The 25,541-nt window shown below is 43.8% G+C and overlaps 1 protein-coding gene across 2 annotated transcripts in view; it reads left to right on the top strand.

The window, feature by feature from the left end:
- Nucleotides 1-25,541, top strand: part of TBCCD1 (TBCC domain containing 1) — a 768,212-nt gene that overhangs the window by 173,676 nt on the left and 568,995 nt on the right. Inside the window, exon 1 of one of the 2 annotated variants that reach the window (XM_044060685.1) lies at nucleotides 22,990-23,167. The exons of the other annotated variant lie outside the window; for it this stretch is intronic. Within the exon in view, the coding sequence (XP_043916620.1) occupies nucleotides 23,159-23,167 (9 nt within the window). The 5' untranslated portion in view covers nucleotides 22,990-23,158. Of the gene's footprint in view, nucleotides 1-22,989; nucleotides 23,168-25,541 lie in introns of those variants that run through there. 2 annotated transcript variants of the gene reach the window in all.

Raw genomic sequence — 25,541 nt, 5'->3', positions numbered from 1 at the left:
CAGTCTTCTGCAAGGCAAATTCTGCAGGCACTGGGCTTCATGACATCCTGCATCCTACTAATTCCATATGCAAGACTGCATATGAGTAAACTTCAATGGTACCTAAAAAGCTTATGGAGTCAACATTCACACAGTCTGAAAACAATGATTCCTCTCATTCCCTGCCTGCAGCAGGAGTTTCTATGGTGGGCAAAGGCATGTCACCAAAACATGGGACTGCCCTTCACTCTACCCCCTGCCAGCCAAACCTTAACAACAGACGCATCAGATTATGCTTGGGGGCCTACATGGCATGAAGATGCATTCAGGGCTTATGGACACCAAAACAAATGCATCTACATATCAACCAGAAAGAGATGCTAGCTGTTCAAAATGCCCTACCAGCCTTCAAGGACTTACTTCATCCAGGACAACTACTGATAAAGACGACAACACCACAGTCGTGATATATAAACAAGCAAGGGGGCACACACTCATACCCCCTTTGCAGATTAGCCATGGCACTGTGGGACACAGCTTTGGCCTACCAAATACATCTTCAAGCTCAGTTGCTGCCAGGAAAACAAAACACGCTGGCAGACGATTTAAGCAGAAACCTTATGGATCCTCACGAGTGGAAACTAAATCCACAAGTCTTCAGCATGATAACAGAGAAATGGGTGAGCCCAGATATAGATCTATTTGCCGCTCCTCAAAATTATCAATTGAAAAAATTTTGCACAAGGACTTATCACAGACAAGCATGGAAAGTGGACGCCGATTCCTTCAGGTGGAAAAAACTATCAGTTTACGCCTTTCCTCCTCTGCCTCTTTTACCCAAGCCCTCCTAAAAGTCAGACGAGAAGCCAAAGATATTAATTGCCCCGGACTGGCCCTGCCAATACTGGTACCTAATCCTAAGGAACTTGGCTCAATACCCAGCTTGGACCTTGCCTCAAAGACCACAACTACTGTCCCAGCAAAACAATCAGATCCTGCACAATCAGCTACAGACTCTAAACCTGTCAGCATGGCTAATCATGTAGTCATACAAACAACACCTCTCAGTAAAGCTGTGATGGATGTCATTTTGGAATCCAGAAGGCCTAGTACTAGAAAATCTTATGCTGACAAATGGAAGAGATTCTGTGCTTGGAATCAAGCACAAGGAACTGATACATCAGAACCAAATATTCCTCAGATATTACAATGCTTAACTGAGATGCTTGACAAAGGCCTATCTTTCTCATCAATCGAAATCCGTGCCTCTGCCATTTTGGCTCATTACAATACAGAGCCACCAATCTTTTCTCATCCTTGACTAAAGCAGTATCTTAGAGGAGCCAAAAATGTAAGGCCTCCTAGAAGTTCACCATTACCTGCATGGGACTTCAATTATGTATTGGAAAGGCTCACCCTGCCTCCATTTGAACCAGCTGCTACCGCTGATCTAAAGTTATCATGGAAAACAGCTCTGCTACTAGCAATTACTTTAGCAAGAAGAGTTTCAGAGCTACAGGCCCTCATGGCTGTAGAGCCTTTTATCATATTTTACCCAGAAAGGGTGTCTCTGAGGACAAATCCTGCTTTTATGCCTAAGGTGGTTTCCAGTGTGGCTCTTAACCAAACAATTCATCTGCCAACTTTTTATCCAAATCCGCAGAACAAGGGGGAGAGAATTCTGCATTCCTTGGACGTACACAGACAGCTAAGATTCTACTTGAGCAGGACAAAAGCTCTAAGAAAAACTGAGGGATTACTAGTGTTATATGCTGCAGGATCAGAAGGAAAGGCTATTTCAAAGCAGACAATTTCAAAGTGGATAAGCCACTGCATCCGTTTCTGCTACTTACACCATGGTAAACCTGTGCCCAAGGGCATTGGGTCTCATTCCACCAGAGCTGCAGCTACTTCAGCAGCCTTTCTCAGAGGAGTACCAACCGAAGACATTCTAGAGGCTGCAACTTGGAGTTCTGTTCACACCTTTACAAAGCATTACCATTTGCCTCTCTACTCTAAGTCCAGGGCAGGCTTTTCCCACTGCAGTGCTGCAGAGCCTTATGGCCGCACCTAATGCTGTTTAGCTCCAGACTCCCAACCATAGCTTTGGTATTCTACCCAAATGTAATGACTGCAACAGTGAAACATGAAGAACATAGTACAGTTGTGTACACGTACCATAAATGTAGATGTTCGAGTGTATTCACTGTTGCAGTCCAGGTTACCCTACCGCCTGTCATTCTGAAGTTTATCTTTCCTTCTCTATCTTCTACAACCTATGTGGTGTATTTGCTTGTAGATGAAGGTAAAGTTTGTTTATTCCAGGTCAGAAAAGAAAACCTGGAAACATAGTTGCTCAAGCTTCAGCCTAATTTTTCTTTCTTTTTTTTTTCCACAGGGTGGGATGGCATCTTCCCTTCCTTTACCTTGTAACCTCCTATTTGCATTGTTAGACTATTAACCTACAAAATACTTCTGTGTTAGTAGATAGAATCATTTGCTTGTCATTTATTTTCATTCTTTTAGTACAATTTGTATGTGATTGAGGTCAAATGTTTGTAACCCCCTGCTTCTTCATTCTGGTATTTACAGCTGTGCTTGGAAGTGTTTTTCAAGCTTGGCTGGTAACTGTACATTTTGAGAACTGTTTAATCAGTGGACCATTCTGTCAAAGCTCTTGCATTGACCTGAAGGTTGTGTGATCTCTGAGCATGCTATATTAAGTAAAGGGGTGCAGGTGGTGAATTCCCCCAGTGTGCTATTGACAGGTTGCCTTTACCCTACTTCACCCAGAAAAACAGATTTTAACTTTTCGAAAGTCTTTACAGAACCATTCCATAATTAAATGGATTCTAATATTACTGTTTTCCATCTGATTTCTGTGTAGACCAAACAGTAAAATTAAAGACCCTGTCGTCTTATATTTTATCACATTTTTTTATCTTTTTCTCCCATTTCTGTCTTTCAATATTTTACATACTGGGTTATCAAAGGAGCATGCTCTAGTATGGATATTAGAAGTATTTCCTAGCCTTTAGTTAGTTGGTGTAGAACACAAGAAGCTGAGTATAGGGAGGGCTTGGCTTCTGAAGTTATGTTGTTCACCCAGTTAAGACTTCATTTGCAGTACATCAAGCATGTCTTTCCAGATGAACATCTGTTTTTATTCAGTTTTAGTGTTACCTGCTTTATCCAGTTCAGGGTTGCTAAATAGCCTGAGTGGGAACAGTACAGAAAAAAAAGTCCCAGGTAGGTCACACAGTCAGTCGGATGCAACTGTGGGATTTTGAAGGGACATCAGATCACCTATGGAATGTAGATGTGATTTTGGAGGATACTGGTGGCCCTGGAAGCTTGGTACCGAAGGCATCTCTGTAGAGAGCTGAACTGAAGAGACGAGAGCCGAGAGATAACTGTGCTAACCATTTTTTCACTAGTTTTTCATCAGTTTTTGACTAGTTTTTAGCTTTCTCTTTAATTAGACTTTATTTTTGAAGCACACCTTTTGCAATTCTTTAAACCTTTGCCCCCTTTTGGGATTGAGAGTTTTATTACAGCATATTTTTCACATTTGTTTCATTTGCTTGATGGTTGTCTGTTCATAGGTTCATAGGTAGGTACTAGGCTATCTGCCCAAAGGCATTTATAAGCCTAGCCAGAATGTGTTGGCTTTCTCCACCCTCTTAGATAAGTTCCCTGTGCCTCTGTCCAGCAGAGCCATTGAAGTGATCCCTGGGGTAAACTTTCTGTTTCCCATCCACTCGTCAAGGTTTCTCTTGAAGAGGGTTAGCGAGGAGCTCTGCCTAATGTAGATTGGAATCTTGTTCCAGAGCATGGGAAGTCCCTGGGACAGGAATCTATCCCTCCAGCATGTCCTATTAATTGTTGTGGTGAGGATTAGATGCCTGGAGCATGTGGCTCGAGGGGATATGGTTTTCTTTAGGTGGAGCATGTCCATCTATTCTGGGTTGGACATGGCCTTGTATGTCAGGCAGAGATCACCTCTGAGTAGGGGGTATGCAACTGAGTACAGCTGGAGTTTTTTCAGTCGAGCTGCATAGGGCATCTACTTGATGCCAGTGATCCTCTTGGTGAGGTACTTATGTAGTCATTCCAATTGTTGCAGGTGTCTTGTAAGGTACATAGCAAATGGGGCATTGTACTCTATGATGGGTCTGATGAGTGATGTGTAGAGGGGCCCAATGACCTCTTTCGATCTGAATGCAAACCCTTTTGTGATTAGGTGGGCCACGTAGAAGGATTTTCTAACCACTTTGGCAATGTGATTATCAAAGGAGAGGTTACAATCTACTTGGTTTCCCAGATCCCTTATTACATCTTCCATATTTAGGGGGCTACCACCTATGTGGTAGTTTGTGGGTACTTTGTTTTTTCCAAAGGGGATGACTATGCACTTTTTGGAATTTAGCTTGAGTCCATGGTTTTGACACCAGGTATCTGTCTCAGTGAGACCCTTTTGGAGGATGTCTGTGTCAGCTGGAGAGTCAGGTATAGCCCCTAGTTTACAGTTGTCTGCAAACTTGGTCAGCCATAGTCCTCCTGTGCTTGCCTGTACCTCTGAGAAGTATATGCCAAACAGGAGGGGTCCTAGGACTGAGCCCTGGGGAATGCCACTTGTAACAGGTTTAGAGTCAGACCTAGCTCCCACAACTCTTACCATGTGGGTTCTGTCTGTGAGCCAGTTGGCAACCCATCTCGTGACATAGGGGTTTATGTTCAGGCTGGTGAGCTTGTCTATAATACCTGAGTGGGGAATGGTGTCGTAGGCCTTTGTGAGGTCTAGGTAGGCTGTGTGGACCACCTTTCTCTCTTCTTTAGCCTTGGTAACTGTCTCAAAGAAGTCCACCAGGTTTAGGAGGCATGATCTGCCCTTAACAAAGCTGAACTGGGTAGGGTCCAGTGTTTGGAGGTTTCCAATGTTTCTGTTAATGAGATCCATGATGATGCACTCCATAGCTTTGCAGACCAAGCTAATCAGGCTTATAGGGCGATAGTTCCGTTGTGGCTCCACCTTTGTGGAGCGGAATAACCATTGCTGTGCGCCACTCTATGGGCATGTAGCCTGTGGAGAGGCTGAGTTTAAACCGTGTGTTTAGTTGAGGGGTTAGTTCATCTTTGAGCTCATGTAGGATGCAACCTGAGACACCGTCCAGTCCCATTGATGCTGTGTTTTTGCCTTTGGAAAGGGCTCTTTTAACCTGAGTGTCTGTGATTTCATGGGCACTACATTCTTCTGGTATAGTTATGGGCCCTTTTGGGGTGAGAGGGGGGTGAAGTTTGCACTGAACCTGTCTGCCAGGATGTTGGCTATATCGGTCAGTTCAGTGTATTTTGTGCCATAGGTTCATAGGTTCATACTAGGCTATCTGCCCGAGGGCATTTACAAGCCTGGCCCATAGTTTTGTGGCTTACGCCACCCCTTTAGTATGGGGAACTATACCCATTATTTTGCTGTGCCTCTGTTGAGCAGTGACACTGAGGTAATCCCTGGGGTATATCTGCGATCTCCCATCCATTGGTCAAGATTTCTCTTGAACAAGGCCAGCGAGGTGCTCTGCCTCACATATACCAGGATTTTATTCCACAGCATAGGGAGTCTTTGGGTGATGAATCTATCCCTCCAGCACGTCCTATTAATAGCCGTGTCGAGGTTTAAGTCTCCGCCCTTGTGGCTCTGACGGATCTAGATTTTTGAGGTGAAGTATATTCATCAAATCTGGGTTTGACATGGCCTTGTATGTTAGGCAAAGGTCACCTCTGAGCAAGTGGCGACTGAATAGAGCTGGAGTTCTTTCAGTCGGGCAGCATAGGACAGATGTTTGAGACCCTTTATCCTTTTGGTGAGGAACTTTTGTGGCCTCTCCAGCTGCTGCAAGTGTCGGGTCAGATACATTCTGAATGGGGCATTGTACTCAATCATTGGTCTGATGAGTGATGAGTATAGGAGACTATGACCTCCCTTGATCTAGATGAGAATCCCTTCATGATAAGGTGGGCAATGTAGAAGGTCTTCCTAACTACTTTAGCTACATGGGTGTCGAATGACAGACTACTATCAACCTGGGTCCCCAGGTCCCTGATAACTTCTTCTGTACTCAGTGGATTGCCACCTATTTGGTAGCTAGGGTAACCTTGTTTCTCCCGAAGGGTATGACTATGCATTTTTGGCATTTAACTTTAGGCCATGGCTCTGGCACCAGTTATCCGTTTCTGTGAGACCCTTCTGAAGGATATCTGTGTCAGATGTGTTTTCTACTATGGTGCCCAGTTTGCAGTCATCTGCAAACTTTGTCAGCCATAACCCTCCTGTGTTTGCTTGTACTTGAAAAGTAGATGCCAAACAAGAGTGGGCCCAGGACTGAGCCCTGTGGTACACCACTTGTGACAGGCTTTGAGTCTGACATGGCGCCAGCAACTCTGACCCTGTGGGTTCTGTCACTCAGCCAGTTTGCAACCCATCTTGTGATGTATGGGTTAACATTTAAGCTGATGAGTTTTTCAATGATACCCGAGTGGGGTATTGTATCAAAGGCCTTCGCCAGATCGAGGTAGGCTGTATGGACTGCCTTTCCCTCATCAATGGCTTTGGTGACTGTTTCAAAAAAGTCAACCAAGTTTAGAAGGCATGATCTGCCTTTGACAAAGCCAAACTGGGATGGATCCAAAGTCTGCAAATTCCCTATGTCTTTATTTATGAGGTCCATTATGATCCTCTCCATGGCTTTGCAGATAAGGCTTGTCAAGCTAATGGGCGGTAATTTCCAGGGTCGGTGGAGGCACCGCCTTTGTGAAGTGGGACCACAGTTGCAGTGCGCCACTCCCTGGGTACGTATCCAGAGGTAAGACTATGATTAAACAGCTGTCCTAGCTGTGGGTTTAATTCCTCGTTGAGTTCGTGGAGCACACAGCCGGGACACCATCAGGTCCCATGGATGCTGTGTTTTTGCTTTGGAGAGCAGTTCTCACTTGGGCGTTGGAGATGTTTGGGGGCTGCAATCGCTTGGTATAGATATCTCTCCTTTGGGGAGGGGAGAAGTTTGCACTGAACCTGTCAGCCAGTATGTTGGCAATGTCTGTAGGATCAGTAATCTTCACATCATTTTGAACTAGTTCTGAGCATATCTGGGAGATGTTCTTCATTCCACATTGCTGCAGTCCTAACTATTGGGTAGTCCGCTGTCCAGTCGGCCCGAATACCAAAGTATATGGCTGACGTCGGTCAGGGCGCATTAGACTGACGTCAGTACGTCAGGGTACTAATGCGCATGACCGACGTCATATCCTCAGTCTTTTTTGCCGCATGGTCCGATGCAGAAGCAGTTTTGCGAGTGCAGGTTGGCGTTCTGAAATTTTCTGAAGTCGGAGTTTCAGACCGAATCAAAGTTGGCTAAGTAGCCCGTTGGGGAACATTTTGGTTTTTTCTTGCCTCAGTATTTAACCGGATGTCAGAAAAGTGAATAACTGTATTTCTTGTGGGAAACAGATACCTCATAGGGATTACCATACCTTGTGTATACCTTGTTTAGGGCCTGAGCACGACGTTGTTGGATGCCGCTCTTGTGCTAGATTTAACAAACGCACTATTAAGAGAAGGTTGGACTGTGCCAGGTTAGTGTTTGGGAAGCGATGTAATTATAAAATGCCGTCAGATGCTCCGGCGCCCGCTTCCAAAAGCGCAAGGACAAACAGCGAAGCCTAGGGTTGATGAACCGGCAGTCCCGGACGTCGGTTCTTTAGAAGGCTCAGTGGAGCCAGAGGTTTTGCCAGGAGTTTCTTTGGAGTCTCAGGCAGAGACTTTACTGTTACAGGATGTGCCTTCTCAGGAGGTAGGCCAGGCTGAGGGGGCTTCTCAGGTAACTGTTCTTCCCTCTCTTCCCAAGGTAGTTAGAGCCTCTCCTTCTGTTTCCAAAACTTCTTTGAGAGGTAGGCCAAGTTTAGCTTCAGTGGGGGTTTCTCCTAGCACTTCAGGTTCTGTGCCTAAGAAACATATGCTTAAAATGGCAGAAGATTTGATTACTATGATTAGAGGTTCTATGCCCCGTCCTGATAAGAGGCCTAGGGTGGAACCTGAGTTTGAGAGTTTTGAACAGTGTTCAGAGGCTTCTGAGTCTTCTGGAAGACTTGCAGGAGTTTCCTCCTTATTCTGATTCTGATGTGGATGATTCCACTCCTACAGCTTCTCCTCCTGAGGATTTCTCATTTTCAGAGACTCTGCATTCCATGAGGGAGCACTTTAAATGGGAAGGCCAAGATTACTCTGATTCCAGGAAAAGGCTTAGGGAATTCTTGTTTTACCCCAGCATAGGCCCTTAGCTATACCTCCTGTGTTGAATGTGGTGGAAGATGTTTTTGCAGAGGCTTCCCTGAACCCTGATTCTTTGCCTCCTGCTCCTGTTAAACCTGATAGGTACTATAGGGTGCCTGAAGCTCATAAGTATCTTTTAAGAGTCCTAGGGCAGACCCGAAACTGTTTCTCAGGGACCTAAAGGTGTTAAGGCCTCTGTTGTTAAAAACCCTGTTCCCACTGATAAAGAGGCAAGGGCTTTGGATAGATGGGGAAAGAAAGTGTATACTTCTTCCACTTTAGCCATGAGGCGTTGAATTGTCAGTTCCACATGCTAAAATATCAAAATTATCTCCTTTCACAATTGAAATCTAAGGTGGATGCTTTGGCGGAAGGTATTGAGTGTAAAGAGTTGCTGGATTTAGTTCATGTGTCTGAACAAGTGGGTAAGCATTCTTTGCAATGTGGTTTTGATGCTGTACAGGCCTCCTCGAGGGTGGCTGCCACTAGTTCTGTTCTTCGCAGGCATGCCTGGTTGAGGGATCAGAATTTAGCTGAGCATGTTAAGACAAGGATTTTGGATGCTCCTTTACAGTCTGATGTGTTGTTTGGTTCGCCTGTGGAAGCAGTTTTAAAGAAAATGGAGGACAAAGCTAAGTCTATGCAAACTGTTAAAGATTTTTGCAGGTGCAGCCACCAAGTTTAGTAGAAATTGGCCTACTAAGGGATGGACATATCCTGCTTATGATTCCCAGTCTAGGGGTAGGTCTAGACGTGGTAGGGGCAGAGCTCAAGGTTCTTTTAGGCCTAGAACAGGGAGTTCACCTGCTCAGACTTCTGGTGAGGGCAGGGGTCAGTCCTTTAAGTAAACAGACCCAATGACCTGCCTTTTCAGCTGCCAGTAGATTCTCGTCTGGCAGCTCCTTTGGGAGGAAGACTGTCTCTTTTCAAAGAAAATTGGGATTTAATTACTCAAGACAGATGGGTGTTGGATATCATTCACCACGGTTACAGGTTTTATTTCCATACATTGCCCCTTTCAAAGGCATGCCAGACGTTCCTCCTCCACAAAGGAAAGAGGCTCACAAGCAAATTTCTCTGTTACTCCAAATAGGGGCCATTCAGCCAGTCCCTGTATCAGAAAGGGGCCTAGGATTTTATTCTCGCCTGTTCCTAGTACCAAAGAAGGGGAACACGTGGAGACCAATTTTGGATTTATCTATCCTCAACACTTATCTGGACATTCCCAAGTTCAAGATGTTGACGTTACAACAGCTTTTACCTCTGCTGGGCAAAGATCACTGGATGGTAACTTTAGATCTCAAGGAAGCTTACCTTCATGTGCCTATAAGACTAAGTTGCAGGAAGTATCTGCGTTTTCGAGCTGGAAATTCTCATTATCAGTTCTCTGCATTGCCCTTTGGCTTATCTACTGCGCCCAGAGTATTCACAAAGGTTCTGGCTCCAGTGATAGCTTACTTCAGGCTAAAAGGAATTCAAATCTATCCTTACTTGGACGACTGCCTGATTCTGGCTCAAGAAAAGGAAGACCTTCTACAGCATCTGGAATATGTTATAGCAGTGCTAAGATGCCTAGGGTATTCTGTGAACGAAATAAAGTCCAGTCTAGTACCCTCTCAAGACATGTGCTTTCTGGGTGTGAGACTGAATACAGCAGCCCAGATGGCCTTTTTAACCCCAGACAAACAAAAGAGTCTATCCCTTTACTTCCATCAACTATCTCATCAGTCCGTGCTGACTGCAAGGACAGTCCTTCAAGCATTAGGGTTCATGGCATCTTGTATTCTGGTGCTTCCCAATGCCAAACTGCATATGAGGAAGCTGCAATGGTATCTCAAAAATGTATGGACACAGCACTGCCAGGATTTGGACACTGTCATTCAAATAATACCTTGCCTTCAAAAAGAATTTTTGTGGTGGGCTCAGGAATGTCACCTAAACAAGGGACTCTCTGTGACCCGGCCAGAGGCGAGTCAGATTTTAACGACAGATGCCTCGGACATTGCTTGGGGAGCTCATCTAAATGGAAAGTGGATACAAGACAAGTGGCCTGCCAGACTACAACATCTACATATCAACATGAAGGAGATGTTAGCAGTCCAGTTTGCATTAATGGCTTTCAAGGAGTTACTTCTTCCAGGGCAGGTGTTGATTCTAACAGACAACACAACTGTCATGTGGTACATCAACAAACAAGGGGAACACATTCTTATCCTCTATGCAGGCAAGCAATGATTTTATGGGAGACTGCGCTCAGCTTGCAACTAACTCTTCAGGCAAGGTTTCTGCCGGAGCACAGAACTCCTTAGCAGATGTGTTAAGCAGACAAATCATGGATCCCCACAGTGGAAACTGGATCTTCATGTATTTCAGAAATTGACAGTGTCATGGGGAACTCCAGACATAGATCTGTTCGCTTCTCCACTAAACCACCAGCTGCCAAAGTTTTGCACAAAGGGGTTTCATCACACAGCTTGGAAAGTGGATGCTCTTTCTTTCAGTTGGAAAAATCTTCATGTGTATGCCTTTCCACCTCTGCCTCTTCTTCCAAAGGTGCTCTTAAAGGTCAGACAAGACAAGCCAAGGATGATTTTAATAGCTCCAGATTGGCCTCGCAACACTGGTACCCACTACTAAGGAGTCTGGTAAGGAAGCCTCCATGGCCTTTACCTTTGATTCCACATCTGTTATCTCAGAAGGACGGTCATCTGCTCAATGTCAAGCTTCACTCTCTTCATCTGACAGCCTGGCATATTCTGTGTTGAAACACAGCAGGTCTCAACTTCCTCAACAAGTTTTAAATGTGATTATGGAAGCTAGAAGACCTAGTACAAGGAAAGTGTACGCAGAAAAATGGAAGAGATTTTTATTTTGGAGTACAGCAAAGAATTTGGAGATTTCTGAGCCTAATTTGAGTGTGGCTCTTCAATATCTTACTGAGTTATTGGACAAAGGTTTGTCCTTCTCTTCCATTAAGATTCATGCTGCAGCAATTTCAGCTCACTATGATTGTGACCCACCATTGTTTTCGCATCCTTTGTTCAAGCAGTTTCTTAGAGGGGCAAAGAATATAAGACCCCCTCGTAGAGCTCCTACTCCTGCTTGGGATCTCAATTTTGTGTTGGAAAAACTTACTCTACAACCTTTTGAGCCTGCGGCTACTGCTGAATTGAAATACTTGTCATGGAAGACTGCTTTTCTGTTGGCTATTACTTCTGCAAGACGGGTGTCTGAGTTGCAGGCCCTTATGGCAGTAGAGCCCTTTTTGATTTTCCATAAGGATAGGGTATCATTACGTACTAATCCTTCCTTTATGCCTAAGGTGGTTTGTAGTGTGGCTTTAAACCAAACTATTCATTTGCCTACTTTTTATGCAGACCCCCAAAATAAAGGGGAAAAGATTTTGCACCCTTTAGATGTACACAGGCAATTGCGTTATTATTTAAGCAGGACTAAGGATTTTAGGCAGTCTCAGCAGTTGTTTGTTTCTTTTGCTTTGAGTTCGCAGGGCAAGCCTGTGTCAAAACAAACTATTTCTAGGTGGATTGGGTTTTGCATTGCATTTTGTTATTCCCATCATGGCAAGGAGATTCCAGCTGGGATTAGGCCTCATTCCACTAGGGCTACTGCCACTTCAACAGCATTTCTAAGGGGGGTGGCAACTAAGGATATTTTGGAGGCAGCTACTTGGAGTTCAGTACATACTTTCTCTAAGCATTATCACCTTCCTCTCTACTCTAAGTCTAGGGCTGGTTTTGCCACAGCTATTTTGCAAGGCATGTTGTCAGCTCCTGCTTCTTTATGATTTGCCAGCCTCCCTTACCTCTGCTTTGGGATTCTACCCAATAGTTAGGACTGCAGCAATGTGGAATGAAGAACATAGTACAGTTTTGTACCTACCATAAATGTAGATGTTCGAGGATCCACATTGCTGCAGTCCAATTTACCCTCCCTCCTTCCCCTCTGTGTTTAGGGGTGGTTGTGTAGGTGAGGTTATATGCTGATAATTTTGTATATATTGTACATATTTTTGGTGCAGGTATATTGGGCCTTGTCTTTTTAGGGTCTTCTGACATCTGGGGCAAGAAAAGACTGAGGATATGACGCCGGTCATGCGCATTAGTACCCTGACGTACTGACGTCAGTCTAATGCGCCCTGACCGACGTCAGCCATATACTTTGGTATTCGGGCCGACTGGACAGCGGACTACCCAATAGTTAGGACTGCAGCAATGTGGATCCTCGAACATCTACATTTATGGTAGGTACAAAACTGTACTTTTCCTCCCAGGTTTCTAACATAGCTAAAGAAGGCCTTATGATTGTCTTTTGAGTCTTTAGCTATTTTTCTCTCAAAATTTGCTTTGGATGATTTTATGAGAGCTCTTAGTTTTTTACTTATAGTGATCAAGGGTGTCTTACCTTTTAAGGATTTTGCTCTATCTTGTAGTAGCTTCCTCCTTTTGTTGTAGATTATTAATGTTAAATTGTGCTTTGACCATGCTGCTTTTTTTCCCTGTTACATACAGAAGCATTAGATGTGGCCTCAAAATGGCTATCTTTGTATGCTGTCTTGATGTCACCTCATCTCTGAGAAAGATCAAGACTCACTGTTGTATTTATTACTCGTTCTTTGCCAGAATTATTGTGACCTTTGAGTGAGATTGCAAGTAGAAAAATGTAGAATGCTTTTTCTGTTTTATTGCTTGAATACTATTAATATTTGTGTGTACATTTAGATTGGTGTTACTCTTTCTTGTCATGTTTACACTGCATGAGCAAGGGCATATGTTTAGAACTTTTTGGGTTTTGATGAGATGTACTAGACCTGCATTTTCCTTTCTTAAATTTTAATTCCATGGCAGAAGTGGGCACCATCATATGGGAAGGGCATATTTAAAGGTCATGAAACTGGTAGTGCTTCAGTCTTTGCCATGAGTCCTGTCCTCAATATCTGTGTTATACCCAATGGATGATATGTAAATTTATTGATAACTTACTTAAAATGTTTTATTAGTGTGTGATCGTTCCATTAGCTCTTGTTTACTTACCAATGTAATCATGAGCTTTCTAGTTTTCTTTTTTGATTTTAGTCCTTGTACTTTTACTTTCTTACACTTTTTTACTTTCCTGTTCCTTGTTTGTATTTGACTCTGTTTTTTGTATTGCATATTTTCTGAAGTGCCTTTGCTAATTAGAGAATTGCTGATGTCCTTCTATTCTTATGTTGCAGTATTCTCACATGTGGGATCCTCCGCCTCAGGCAACCTGAACGTCCCCAACTCATATAGAAAAGCTTAGCATGGCTGCTGTAAGGTGGGTAGGATGTCACACTCTGGAACCATAAACTGTGGGGCATAAATGTGATGTCCGCATGTACATACCTCAGAACTTCTCTGCCACAGTCGAACGTCAGCTTGCTCGTTCACCTCTGCACTTGTGACTACTGTAAAGATAAGTACCCTGTTGGGGGGGGACATCATCTTACTTTTTTGCTAAGCTTAGGTGGCTGTTTGAATTTTTCTTAGTGGATTCTGTCCATGTCATCTAGGAAGGAAAAATGTAAGTGTGGTAGGCAAATCCCGCACAAAGATAGCTACGACCTCTGGTTGTTTTGCTTAGCGTCATCCCACGATTATAAAGTGAGTACAGTCTGCCAGTTGTTTGTTCCTAAAACACTGCACAGCTGTCTCGCGGCTCTTAAGCTCTTTGTGGAAAACCAACGTCAGAAATGCCTAGCCCTCGGTATGGAAGCAGTCTGCAGAACATTTTAAAAATCTGCAAGCGAAAAGCAAGGAACTGTAGGTACTCTAGCATCTTCTAGTACCTCCAGGCCCCAAGTTCCATAGGAACTGCCCAGTCAAGCCTAGCTTTCCTCACCCCCTTCCTACAAACCAAGGAAAGTGCCAGGAGACCTTCATCCTGTAGGACCAGCTCCTGTCACACTACCTTGAGACAGCCCTTTCCTGACGGACCTAACATTGCATGGCTAATCACCCTTCATTATCTCCCCCTTTCTACCCGCCTCTCTCACTGTCTCCCCCTGTGGCAACAAATCATCTCGGGCAACTGGATTCTTTCAATTGTGGAAAAAGGGTATTTTATGACTTGGCAGGGAAGACCTTCTCCAAAAGGCATTCCCCTCCCTCCAGGAAACCAAATCCAGCTCATACCTCAGGTCATTCAGGATTTACTCGTTCAAGGAACAGTAGAGAGGATCTCTCCAGGACAAAAAAGTCAAGGTTTCTATTCCAGGCTGTTCCTGGTCCCCAAAAAGGATGACCCATGGAGACCCATTTTGGACCTGTCTCTTCTAAATCCCTTCCTGCATGTACCTTCTTTCCACATGCTATCCCTACAAACCTTTCTTCCACTTTTGACACCCAGTGCCTTCATGGCCACTTTGGACCTGAAGGAGGCATACCTTCACATCCTCATCCACCCAGACGTATGCAAATTCCTGCGTTTTGCTGTGCCATCCTCGCATTATCCGGTTACTGCCTTGCCATTTGGTTTATCTACAGCACCAAGAGTATTTACAGTGTGTGTATCCTTAATAGTAGCCATCTTCAGAACAAAAGGCATACAGATCTTCCCATACTTGGGACAACATCCTCATCCAGGCAGAAGAAGCAAGTACTCTACAGAGAGACCTCCGATTCACCATTTCCCTCCTAAGAAATGGGTTTCACAGTCCATCTACTCAAGTCCTCCCTTACACCTTCCAGAGACAAAATTTTCTTGGGTTGCAGAATAAAGATGACCAAAAAAGGTCACGTCTCTGACCACTTTCTTCCTAATGAACAGCATTTCAGCCAGGGAATTTCTTCTCCTACTAGGTCTGATGGGAGCCACTCTCCCCATGTCGCCCTTTGACAGACTACACATGAGGAAGTTCTAATGGTACTTAAATGTCTGTTCCTAGTGTGACCACCCTCCAGATTTTCAGGTGCCCTTCCTTCCCTGCCTGAAAAAGGAAATAAGGTGGTGGATTTAGCAAATTCACCTGAATCCAGGACTACCATTACAGCCCCTCAATGCAGTTCAACGCATGTACACAGATACCTCATATCTGGGATGGGGGTCCACTATGAATGGACTCAAGGTGCAGGCTCAGTGGGAGCCTTGCCTTCGGAAAAAACACATCAATATAAGGGAAATGACTGCACTTCTGTTCCCGAAGGCATTCCTCCCTTTCCTACATACAGGTCCCCTCCAAGTCTTCGCAGTCAACACTACAGTGCCATGGTACATCATGTCTTTATTACTCCATTGAAAGGTTAAGTTGTCAGATGTGTAAACATCGACACCTAAGCATCGAAACCTAAAAATCGTGAACGGCGATTCTTTCCTCTGGGAAAAAATTCTCTAGACCTTCGCGAAATAAAATAAACTTCTGAACCCAAACATACTGAGGGTCTGTGCCCCCCACACACCCCTTAACTAAATACATTGGGGAAAGGGCAACTCCCCGGTAACGGCCAAGCGAATTCTTTCCTGAGGAAATAATTCACATATGTGGCCATTCGCGATTTTAAAGTTTCAACGCTTAGGTGTCGATAATTAGGCATTCAACAACCTAAGCTGTTGAACATCTAATAGGAACCCGGTACATCAACAAGCAGGGCAGGAACAGGTCTTACGTACGTTGCAGGCTGGCCATACAAGCATGGGAGTTGGCCACTCAATCCAAGGTAACACTACAGGCAGTGTACATCCATCACAAGACAACGGTCAGGCAGATGCACTCAGCAGGTCATTGTCCCTCAATCACGAATGGATGTTACACAGAGATGTCTTCCTAGACATAGTTCACCAGTGGGGCACACCACAGATAGATCTGTTTGCCCCCCCCCAGCAACTAAAGCTATTCTGCTCAAGGTTCCACTCACTACAAGCCTGGGGAGTGGATGCCTTCTCAATTTCTTGGGAGGGGATTTTCCTATATGCATCTCCCCCTTCCCTGTAATACAGAAAGTCCAGCTGAAAATTCAGCGGGACAAGTCAATAATCTTGCTGGGACCCCCTATTGGTCAATGCAGCACTGGTTCCCCTTTCTTTTATCATTAGCCAAGGGCAGTTGTCACAAGTTGCCTCACAAGGTGGACCTCCTCACGCAGTAGAAGGGATCTCTCATCCACCCACATCTGCAAACCCTCATTCTTATCCTGTGGCTGATAAACTTCTGATCCCTTTCAGACACTTTTACTCAGTGGACATGCTGTCTGTCCTGCAGGAGGCCAGGAAACCTACTACTAGAAGATCCTATTTATCAAAATGGGAAAAAGTTCTCTACCTGGTGTCTTCAAAGGCAACTAGACCCCTTTCAGGTGGATATATCTCTAGTTTTGGCCTGTGTGTGTGAGCTCCTAAAGTGTGAATTTTCATATTCTTCACTGAAAGTCCATCTGTTAGCTGTTTCAGCCTGTTTACCTCTCGATCCACCCCTGTTATCCAGGTTAGAGGTGAAGCTCTTTCTCAAGGAAGTCCTGCACATCAGACTACCAAGGAAACTCATTCCCCCTCCTTGGGACTTGAATTTCGTTCTTTAGAAACTTACCACTACCCCCTTTGAAGCAGCAGCTTCTGCCACATTAAAGATGTGCACCTGGAAAACTGTTTTGCTTGTAGCTCTTACATCAGCCAGAAGAGTGTCAGAACTACAAGCACTCGTGGGTTCTCCACCTTACCTCGTTTTATAGAAGGACAGGGGCTGTCTTCGCACTAACCCTTCCTTCATGCCCAAAGTGGGCAATGAACTGTCACCTTACCTCGTTTTACAGAAGGACAGGGGCTGTCTTCGCACTAACCCTTCCTTCATGCCCAAAGTGGTCAATGAACTGTCACTTAACCAATCTATCCATTTACCCACCTTCTTTCCCTCGTCACAGAATGACAGTGAGAGAGTGCTCCATTCCCTAGATTTTCACAGGCAACTGAGATTCTACCTGGAGAAGACTAAGGACATCAGAAAGTTCAACCAGCTCTTTGTATCTTTTTCACCCCAAGTCCCTGGGAAATGTTGTATCCAAACAGACCATATCCTCCTGGATCTCCAAAACTATATCCTTCTGCTACTCGTTCCACGGTAAAGGTTTACCCCACACTGTGAGAACCCACTCTACCAGGGCAGTGGCCTCCTCAGAGGCCTTCCTGAAAGGCCCTGATACAGCCACCATCCTAGAGGCAGCCACATGGTCCTCTGTTCACACTTACACTAGACAGTATAAATCAGACAGTATCTCTAGAGCTAGGGCAGGATATGTAAAAGGCGTCCTCCATGGATTCTTGGAGACTGCTGCTACTTCCTCCACCCATTTATCTGGCTGAGCTTTTGTACTCTCCCACATGTGAGAATGCTGCATCATGAGAATAGAAGGACATAGATTAGTTGTGTAAAATCTTACCATAACCATAGGTGTCCTTCTCTTACATGTTGCAGTATTCCTTTCCCACCTCCTACCCCATAGGACTTTTTTCCTTTCTGGATGGCATCTTTTCAGCTTTCTTTAGACTATTGTCTGACTGGGCGTTCAGTTCTGAGGTCTGTGGGTGCGGTTGTCACATTTATGGCCCACGGTTTATGGTCCTAGTGTGTGATGTCCCACTAACCTTACAGCAGCTGGGCTAAGCTTTTGTATATGAGTTGGACATTTGGGTCACCTGAGGCAGAGGATCCCACATGTGAGAATACTGCAACATGGAAGAGAAGGACATCTATGGTTATGGTTAAGATTTTACACAACTAATCTTTGTCTTAGATTAGTTTTCTTTCTTGGTTTCGAACTTTTTATACGTTCATAGGTTCATACTAGGCTATCTGCCCAAGGGCATTTATAAGCCTAGCCCATAGTTATTTGGCTTTCACCACCCCTTTAGTTTGAATAAAACTATGCCTATTATTTTGCTGTGCCTCTGTCAAGCAGTGACACTGAAGTAATCCCTGGGGTATATCTGCGATCCCCCATCCATTGGTCAAGATTCCTCTTGAACAAGGCCAGCGAGGTGCTTTGCCTCACATGTACCGGGATTTTGTTCCACAGCATAGGGAGTCTCTGGGTGATGAATCTGTGCCTCCAGCATGTTCTATTAATAACCGTGTCAAGGTTTAAGTCTCCCGCCCTTGTGGTTCTGAGGGATCTAGATTTTTTGAGGTGAAGCATATTCATCAAATCAGGGTTTGACATGGCCTTATATGTCAGGCACAGGTCACCTCTGAGCAAGCGGTATGAGACTGAATAGAGCTGGAGTTCTTTCAGTCGGGCAGCATAAGACATATTTTTGAGACCCTTTATCCTTTTGGTGAGGAACTTTTGGGGCCTTTCCAGCTGCTGCAGGTGTCTGGTCAGATACATTCCGAATGGGACATTGTACTCAATCATAGGTCTAATGAGTGATGAGTACAGGGGGGCAATGACCTCCCTTGATCTAGATGTGAATCCCTTCATGATCAGGTGGGCAATGTAGAAGGTTTTCCTAACTACTTTAGCAACATGAGTGTCAAGCGAAGGCTACTGTCAACCTGGGTCCCCAGATCCCTGATGACTTCTTCTGTGCTCAGTGGATTGCCACCTATATGGTAGCTAGGGGTAACCTTGTTTTTCCCGAAGGGTATGACTATGCATTTCTTGGCATTTAACTTTAGGCCATGGCTCTGGCACCAGTTATCCGTTTCTGTGAGGCCCTTCTGAAGGATATCTGTGTCAGATGTGTTTTCGACTATGGCGCCCAGTTTGCAGTCATCTGCAAACTTTGTCAGCCATAACCCTCCTGTGTTTGCTTGTACTTCAGAAAAGTAGATGCCGAACAAGAGTGGACCCAGGACTGAGCCCTGTGGGACACCACTTGTGACTGGCTTTGAGTCTGACATGGCTCCAGCAACTCTGACCCTGTGGGTTCTGTCACTTAGCCAGTTTGCAACCCATCTTGTGATGTATGGGTTTACATTCAAGCTGATGAGTTTTTTGATGATACCTGAGTGGGGTATTGTGTCGAAGCCTTTGTCAGGTCAAGGTAGGCTGTATGGACTGCCTTTCCCTCATCAATGGCCTTGGTGACTGTCTCGAAAAAGTCAACCAAGTTTAAAAGGCATGATCTGCCTTTGACAAAGCCAAACTGGGTTGGATCCAAAGTCTGCAAGTTCCCTATGTCTTTATTTATGAGTTCCATTATGATCCTCTCCATGGCTTTGCAGATAAGGCTTGTCAAGCTAATGGGACGGTAATTTCCAGGGTCGGTGGAGGCACCGCCCTTGTGAAGTGGGACCACAGTCGCCGTGCGCCACTCCTTGGTCGTATCCTGAGGTGAGGCTAAGATTAAACAGCTGTCCTAACTGCGGGTTTAATTCCTCATTGAGTTCATGGAGCACACAGCCGGGGACACCATCCGGTCCCATGGATGCTGTGTTTTTTGCTTTGGAGAGCAGTTCTCACCTGGGCGTTGGAGATGTTTGGGGGGCTACAATCCTCTGGTATAGACATCTCTCCTTTTGGGGAGAAGTTTGCACTGAACCTGTCAGCCAGTATGTTGGCAATGTGTGTAGGTTTAGTAATCTTCACATCATTTTGAACTAATTCTGAGCATATCTGGGAGTTTCCTCCTAGGTTTCTAACATAGCTAAAGAAGGCCTTATGATTGTCTTTTGAATCCTTGGCGATTTTTCTCTCAAAATTTGCCTTGGATGATTTTATGAGAGCTCTTAGTTTTTACTTATAATGATCAAAGGTGTCTTACCTTTCAAGGATTTTGCTCTATCTTGTAGTAGCTTCCTCCTTTTGTTGTAGAGCTTGTTTATGGCTGGGGTCCACCAGACTGGACGCTTGCCTTTGGTACAAAGAGTCTTAGTTTTGTTTGGGATTGCCTGATCCATGCAGTCCTGTAGGTGCTGGTAGAAGGCATTTGTAAGTGATTCAGCGGTTTGAGTAATGTTTACCACTGGCTCAGGGGCCTTAAAGGAGACCACACTAGTTTTTAGAAGTGTGAAGTCGGCTTTTGAGAAGTTTTTCACTGTGGTCTTTTTATTTCAGGTGGGGGGATGAGGACCTCCAGCGAGATTAGTTTATGATCTGATCTCACCAGTGAGGGGTATACTTCCGGTGTTGAACATTGTGATCCCATGTTCGTGATGATGAGATCAAGTATGTTTTCTCCTCTTGTGGGGATGGTGACTAGTTGTTCCATGGCATTTGAGTTTATGAACTCCAGGAACCTTTGGGCTAGAGTGTTTGGGCTTGAGTAGTGTTCCCAGTCTATATTAGGGTAGTTGAAGTCACCTAGTATGATGGTGTTTGGAGATACATTTATCCCTCCATTGTTTTCAGGAAGGCCATGTGAGGTTCCTGAGTTTGAGAGGGTGGCCTGTAACATGCTACAAATTGCAGAGCAGTCTTGCCTATGGTTAATTGCACCTGGATGGTCTCCGATGCATCGTGCGTTGCCACCAACCTTGAGGTGTGGGTGTCCTTTATGAATATGGACACCCCTCCTTTCTTGGTGTTGTCCGGATTTTGGGGCGGGCATGATATGAGGTGAAACCTGCTAGTGCTGGGGTGCTCTCAGGAGCCTTGAACCAGGTTTCTGTCACAGCACAGACATCGATGTTCTCCATACTGAGAAGGGCCTCGAGTGCGTGCATCTTGAGATTGAGACTTCTGGCATTGAGCAGCATTACCCTTAGTTTTTACTTTTTGTGTTCTAGGGTGGTAGGTTTAGAATTTGAGCCTTGCCTAAAAAAGGCACTATGGGGGTGGCAAGAGCCTTTGCCAATATCCGGAAGCCTAGGGGTGACAGGTGCAAGCCGTCCCTGCTTTTGAATCTAATGATGGCAGTAGATGTGTAGTTACTCTGCTGTAGAACTGTAGATTCAAATCAGTTTCCCGAAGACTTGTGCTTTCTTCAGGCTGCAAGACATACAAGCTTGACCCACAGTTTTTTCAATTCAGCTTCTCGACTGGTAGGCATGAAGCTACTGTTATAAATGTTACTTTGCAAAGCCGGAGGTCATTCTTATTTTATATAAAAAAGAAGTATTAACTATTTATCCCTTGATTTTGTTTCTCTGTCAGATGGTTTATATGGTTATGGCTTTCCCAAACAGGAGTTTGGGTAACACTTGACAGTTTTCTTTTCATAAGTTTAAGCTGTAGCATAACCTATTAGGAAAATAAGTTAGGTGAGCAAGGTAGAACAGCAGGATGATAAAGAATCACCTTGCAGTTTCTCTTGATGTGTGTATTTCTCATTTTAATATCTAAATGTCCAGGGGTTTTAATGCCATGGCAGGAATGGATGCCATTTTTGTCAGGGCACACATGAAGTTTGCATAATCAGTACTGGGTCATTTGACATTTGCCTTGAGTGCTTTTTTCAGTGCATACTACTGAAATGCTTCTTTCCATACTTCTTGTGGAGTTACCTTTATGGGCAGCATATTTAAATATGATTCAAAATTTTCAGTCCAGTTTTTGTTATCCGATGCATTCCTCACCTTTGGAGTAAACTCCCTTTGCACAGCAAACAAAATGCCTTCCTGACTGCCTTCAAAGGTAGCCTCAGTGACTGCATGGATAATTGTAAATTTACACTTGGCATACATGCAAATTAGCTTCTCTTTGGGGACTCGTCTAACCTTGTCAACAGCATGGGTGATGTGCTTAAGCTTCTGGGCTGCTTTGCAGCTGTTACGTTAGTGTAAACCTATGAACTATTTGCGTTCTGTCTTCCAGATCACTCTAGTTTATGTTTGATTGCCTTGAAGTTTCAGAATTTTGTCTTTGTACACAGACCAATAGTCTGTAGGAAGATTGATTTAATTGAGAAAAGTTACCGTTGTCATCCCCCCCCCCCCCCCCCAGAAGTACAGTGTTTGATTTTCATTATTTTGCTTTAACAGGTAATATTGGTTAATATCGGATGATCATTAGCTTATTTTATGTATTACTTTGAGACTCCTTTGCTTTGCTTCTCAGCTACTTGTATTTTCTCTGTTTAGCTTTGTCTCTGACATTTGCAAATACTAGTTTTAACGAGTAATTTTCTGTAATTCAGTGGATTGTCACATTTGATGCCCTGGGACATGGACCCTCAAATATTTTTTTAACCAATTTGGTCTCTAAGTAAGCATTGTTATTCTCATGTAACACCACACTGAACTTTAAGGCCTCTGGATATGCTACTTTACAGCAGTCTTGCCACACTGAGAATATAATATAGGGTCTGATAGAATTCTTTACTTATTGCCAGTCTGTGTTTGGAAGGGCATTAAATGTACATTTCATATTTTTGTGGGATGTTTAGACATGGCTTTGGTGCTTTTGAATTTCTGCAGTTTATTTTCAGTGAAATTCTAAAGAATTTGTAAAAAGCTTTTTCTGAGTATTCTTGGCAACGAGATAGGGAGACTGTTGAATTTTTAGAGTTCATAACATTACAACGTTCATCATATTAAGTGTATTCCTGTGAAAAACACGTTTGGTCATTTTTATGAATTATAACTTTTAAGAACTTTAAAGTAGATCTCGGAATCTGTAGTGAAGAGGAAGATTGGCATATATGAGAAACATATCTCTTCTTTTGGTCGAGTTGAACATTGGAGGTTCCCAGCAAGATCTCTGAATCCCTTAATGATTCCAATAGAGGCACCCATCAGAACTGGAGCTAATTTGTCATTTTTCCTTTGCAGGCCTTTGATGCCATCTAGCTGGCAATGGTGCCTTTTCCATGATCATTCTTCATTTGATCACTGCTGCAGTAGCCTAAGCTATATGGGATATGTCCTGCCAAGGATAAAACAGCAGACCAGTTTCCAAGACTTAAGGGGACCTTCCATGAGCCCAAACAGTCGGCCAGCTTAAGATGAGCTATGTAAGTCAGGTTTGAGTACCAAGCCTTTCACATTCCTAATGCCAAAGAGTGAGCTACTGTGCAGGCTTTTGAGGATAGACTGTTTTTCCATTGCTGAGCAGAAAAGTTTGCTTTGGGGGAAAAAGCTTTCTACTTTATTTTTTTGTAACTAAAGATGGATTTTTTGCAAAATATTTATATTTTAGCTTGGAAAGAAGTGTGTTTATTCACTGTCTTGTGACTTTTGTTCACTTTTAAATATAGCATCACTTTTTTTACTTTTGTGGTAAAAAGTGTTTTAACATTTTTCTGTGGAAAACCTGGTGTTTGTTTTAGTTTTTGGGGCTGTTTTAAAGCCCCTTTTTTGCTATGTTTTTTGGGGGGGTCTTTTTACAACTTGTTTTGCCAACGATTGCTGCTAATTTTCCCAAGAAATTGGCACCTTTTTTGGCTGAAGCCATGGAACAACTTGCCCGTTCCACACTTGTACCTTTTACCAGCCACAAATAGAGAAGGCTGTCAAGCAGCCTTTGCCACTACAGCTGGTGATATATTTTGTCTCGGACCCAGGTAGGTGACTGCAGTGGCCAAAGCTGGTTCCACATCTGTTTCTTTTGGTCCTGCTGGTACAGGCCCTACAGCCACTATGTACTTTGGGAGTTAGACACATCATCTGCAGCTGCTGTTGTGCCCTTGTTGGGCGGGGAGAGCCACTCTAGTTGGACCTGAAAGAAGGAGTAGGGAATACCTCCCTGCTTAGCCAGAAAGCTGTGCCCATCCCTAGGGAGGTGATTGCTGGCTTTTCTGGGTCTGTTTCTATAGGAGTTCCTTTGAAAAAGAAACAAAAAATTAAGCATGCTACCACTCTGATACTGAACAAGAATAATTTATTGGGCTTAGCTTGGGGTTTAGTGTCGGCTCTTACATGGCTGGCTGTGTTAAAAATGGATCCTTTTCCTGAAGAGATTCACAAGTTTGAACTTCAAAAGGAGTGTGAAGGAACAGATGATGTAATATATTCACAAATTTCTGATTTCAGATTCTGAGTGACTTTGACTTTGAGTGTGGCTTTGAATAGTCCCTGTGAAGGATTCTTTTTGAGATAATTTCCAAAATTAATCCGTTATTTCAGTAGGAAAACAGTGATGTTTTTAATCTCTTAGAAAAATGATTTATTACAACTGGAATTTCCTGTACCCCTGCCTATTCCTCCTGTTCTTTCTGCTTTTGGAGAATGTTTTTGTCATAGCCTTCAATTAACCTGATAGTCGGCCTGCCCCCCCACCCCTCCCAAAAAAAAGCAGATTATATAAAGGTTCCTTAGTCTTTTGGTGTATATATATGCTTACCCCCAGAGCTGACCTAGCAACTACAGCTTTAATAAACTCAGCTGCTGCTTGTAAGCATTTTTTTAATACTAATTTCTCTCCTTCTAAGGATGGGAAGGCTTGTAATAAGTTTGTGGGGGGTGTATGCTTCTGTTACTCTTGCTTTTGAAATTCTCAACTGTCAAGATTGTATGTTGAAGTTTTTCTTGCCTACTTGTGAGAATGTGAGGAATATTTTGACATCTGATGTCTCTTGTGAGGAAAAATCTGCCGTGTGTAATTTTGTTTTCTGCTGTTTCTTAAGTTGCTGCCCACTGTTTAAAATGTGCATATGACTCCGCCAATATAACTTTCAGGGCTGCTACCACTGGAACTGTTAAAAGGAAGTTAGACTGTCTGCATTCACAAACCTCTCAGAGGTTGCCAAAAAGTCAACTTAAGTTTTTTCTTGGATAGAGAACTAAATCTTGGGCCTTCTGCTGCACAGATCATTAGTGTAATGAGAGGGAGAAGCTGATTCAAAGGATCTCTGATTTTTATTCTAAACCTCTTCCTCCTCCAAGTTTACAAAGGGATTCTGCACTCCTCGTCTTACTTCAGTAAAAAATAAAATAAACAACCCCAGCAATCTGCAGATAAGCAGACATTTGAAGAAGAGTGGCAGGGTGGTTCCAGAAAGAAAGCAACCCCCCCCCCAACAAAGGACAGTATAATAAGTCAAATGACTATATGAGGGACATGTTATATTGTCCTATCTCGCCTTCATTCTAGTTGGATGGGTTCGGAGCCGATCCTTGGCTTTGACTCAGCCAAATACACTAGCTCGAAGTCTCTAACTTGGCTCGTGGCTGAATAGGTATCCCGTCATGCAGTGGTATAATTCCCCAGATCTCGTTTGCCTCTTTACGGGTTCGGATGCTCTCTCCTTGGCTGTGGCTAAGTTTCTTTAAAGCTTCATATTTTTTTCTTGTATTTGGCTGTAATAATACTTAGCTTAGCTTTAGTGATTTAGATAGTTTTTCCTCTGTGGTTCATAGGTAGGTACTAGGCTATCTTCCCGAAGGCAT

This window comes from Protopterus annectens, chromosome 2.part0, assembly GCF_019279795.1.
Source record: "Protopterus annectens isolate FY-2018-M chromosome 2.part0, PAN1.0, whole genome shotgun sequence".
In the NCBI taxonomy this organism is placed as follows: domain Eukaryota; kingdom Metazoa; phylum Chordata; order Ceratodontiformes; family Protopteridae; genus Protopterus; species Protopterus annectens.
This window is presented reverse-complemented; position numbering and strand designations above follow the sequence as displayed.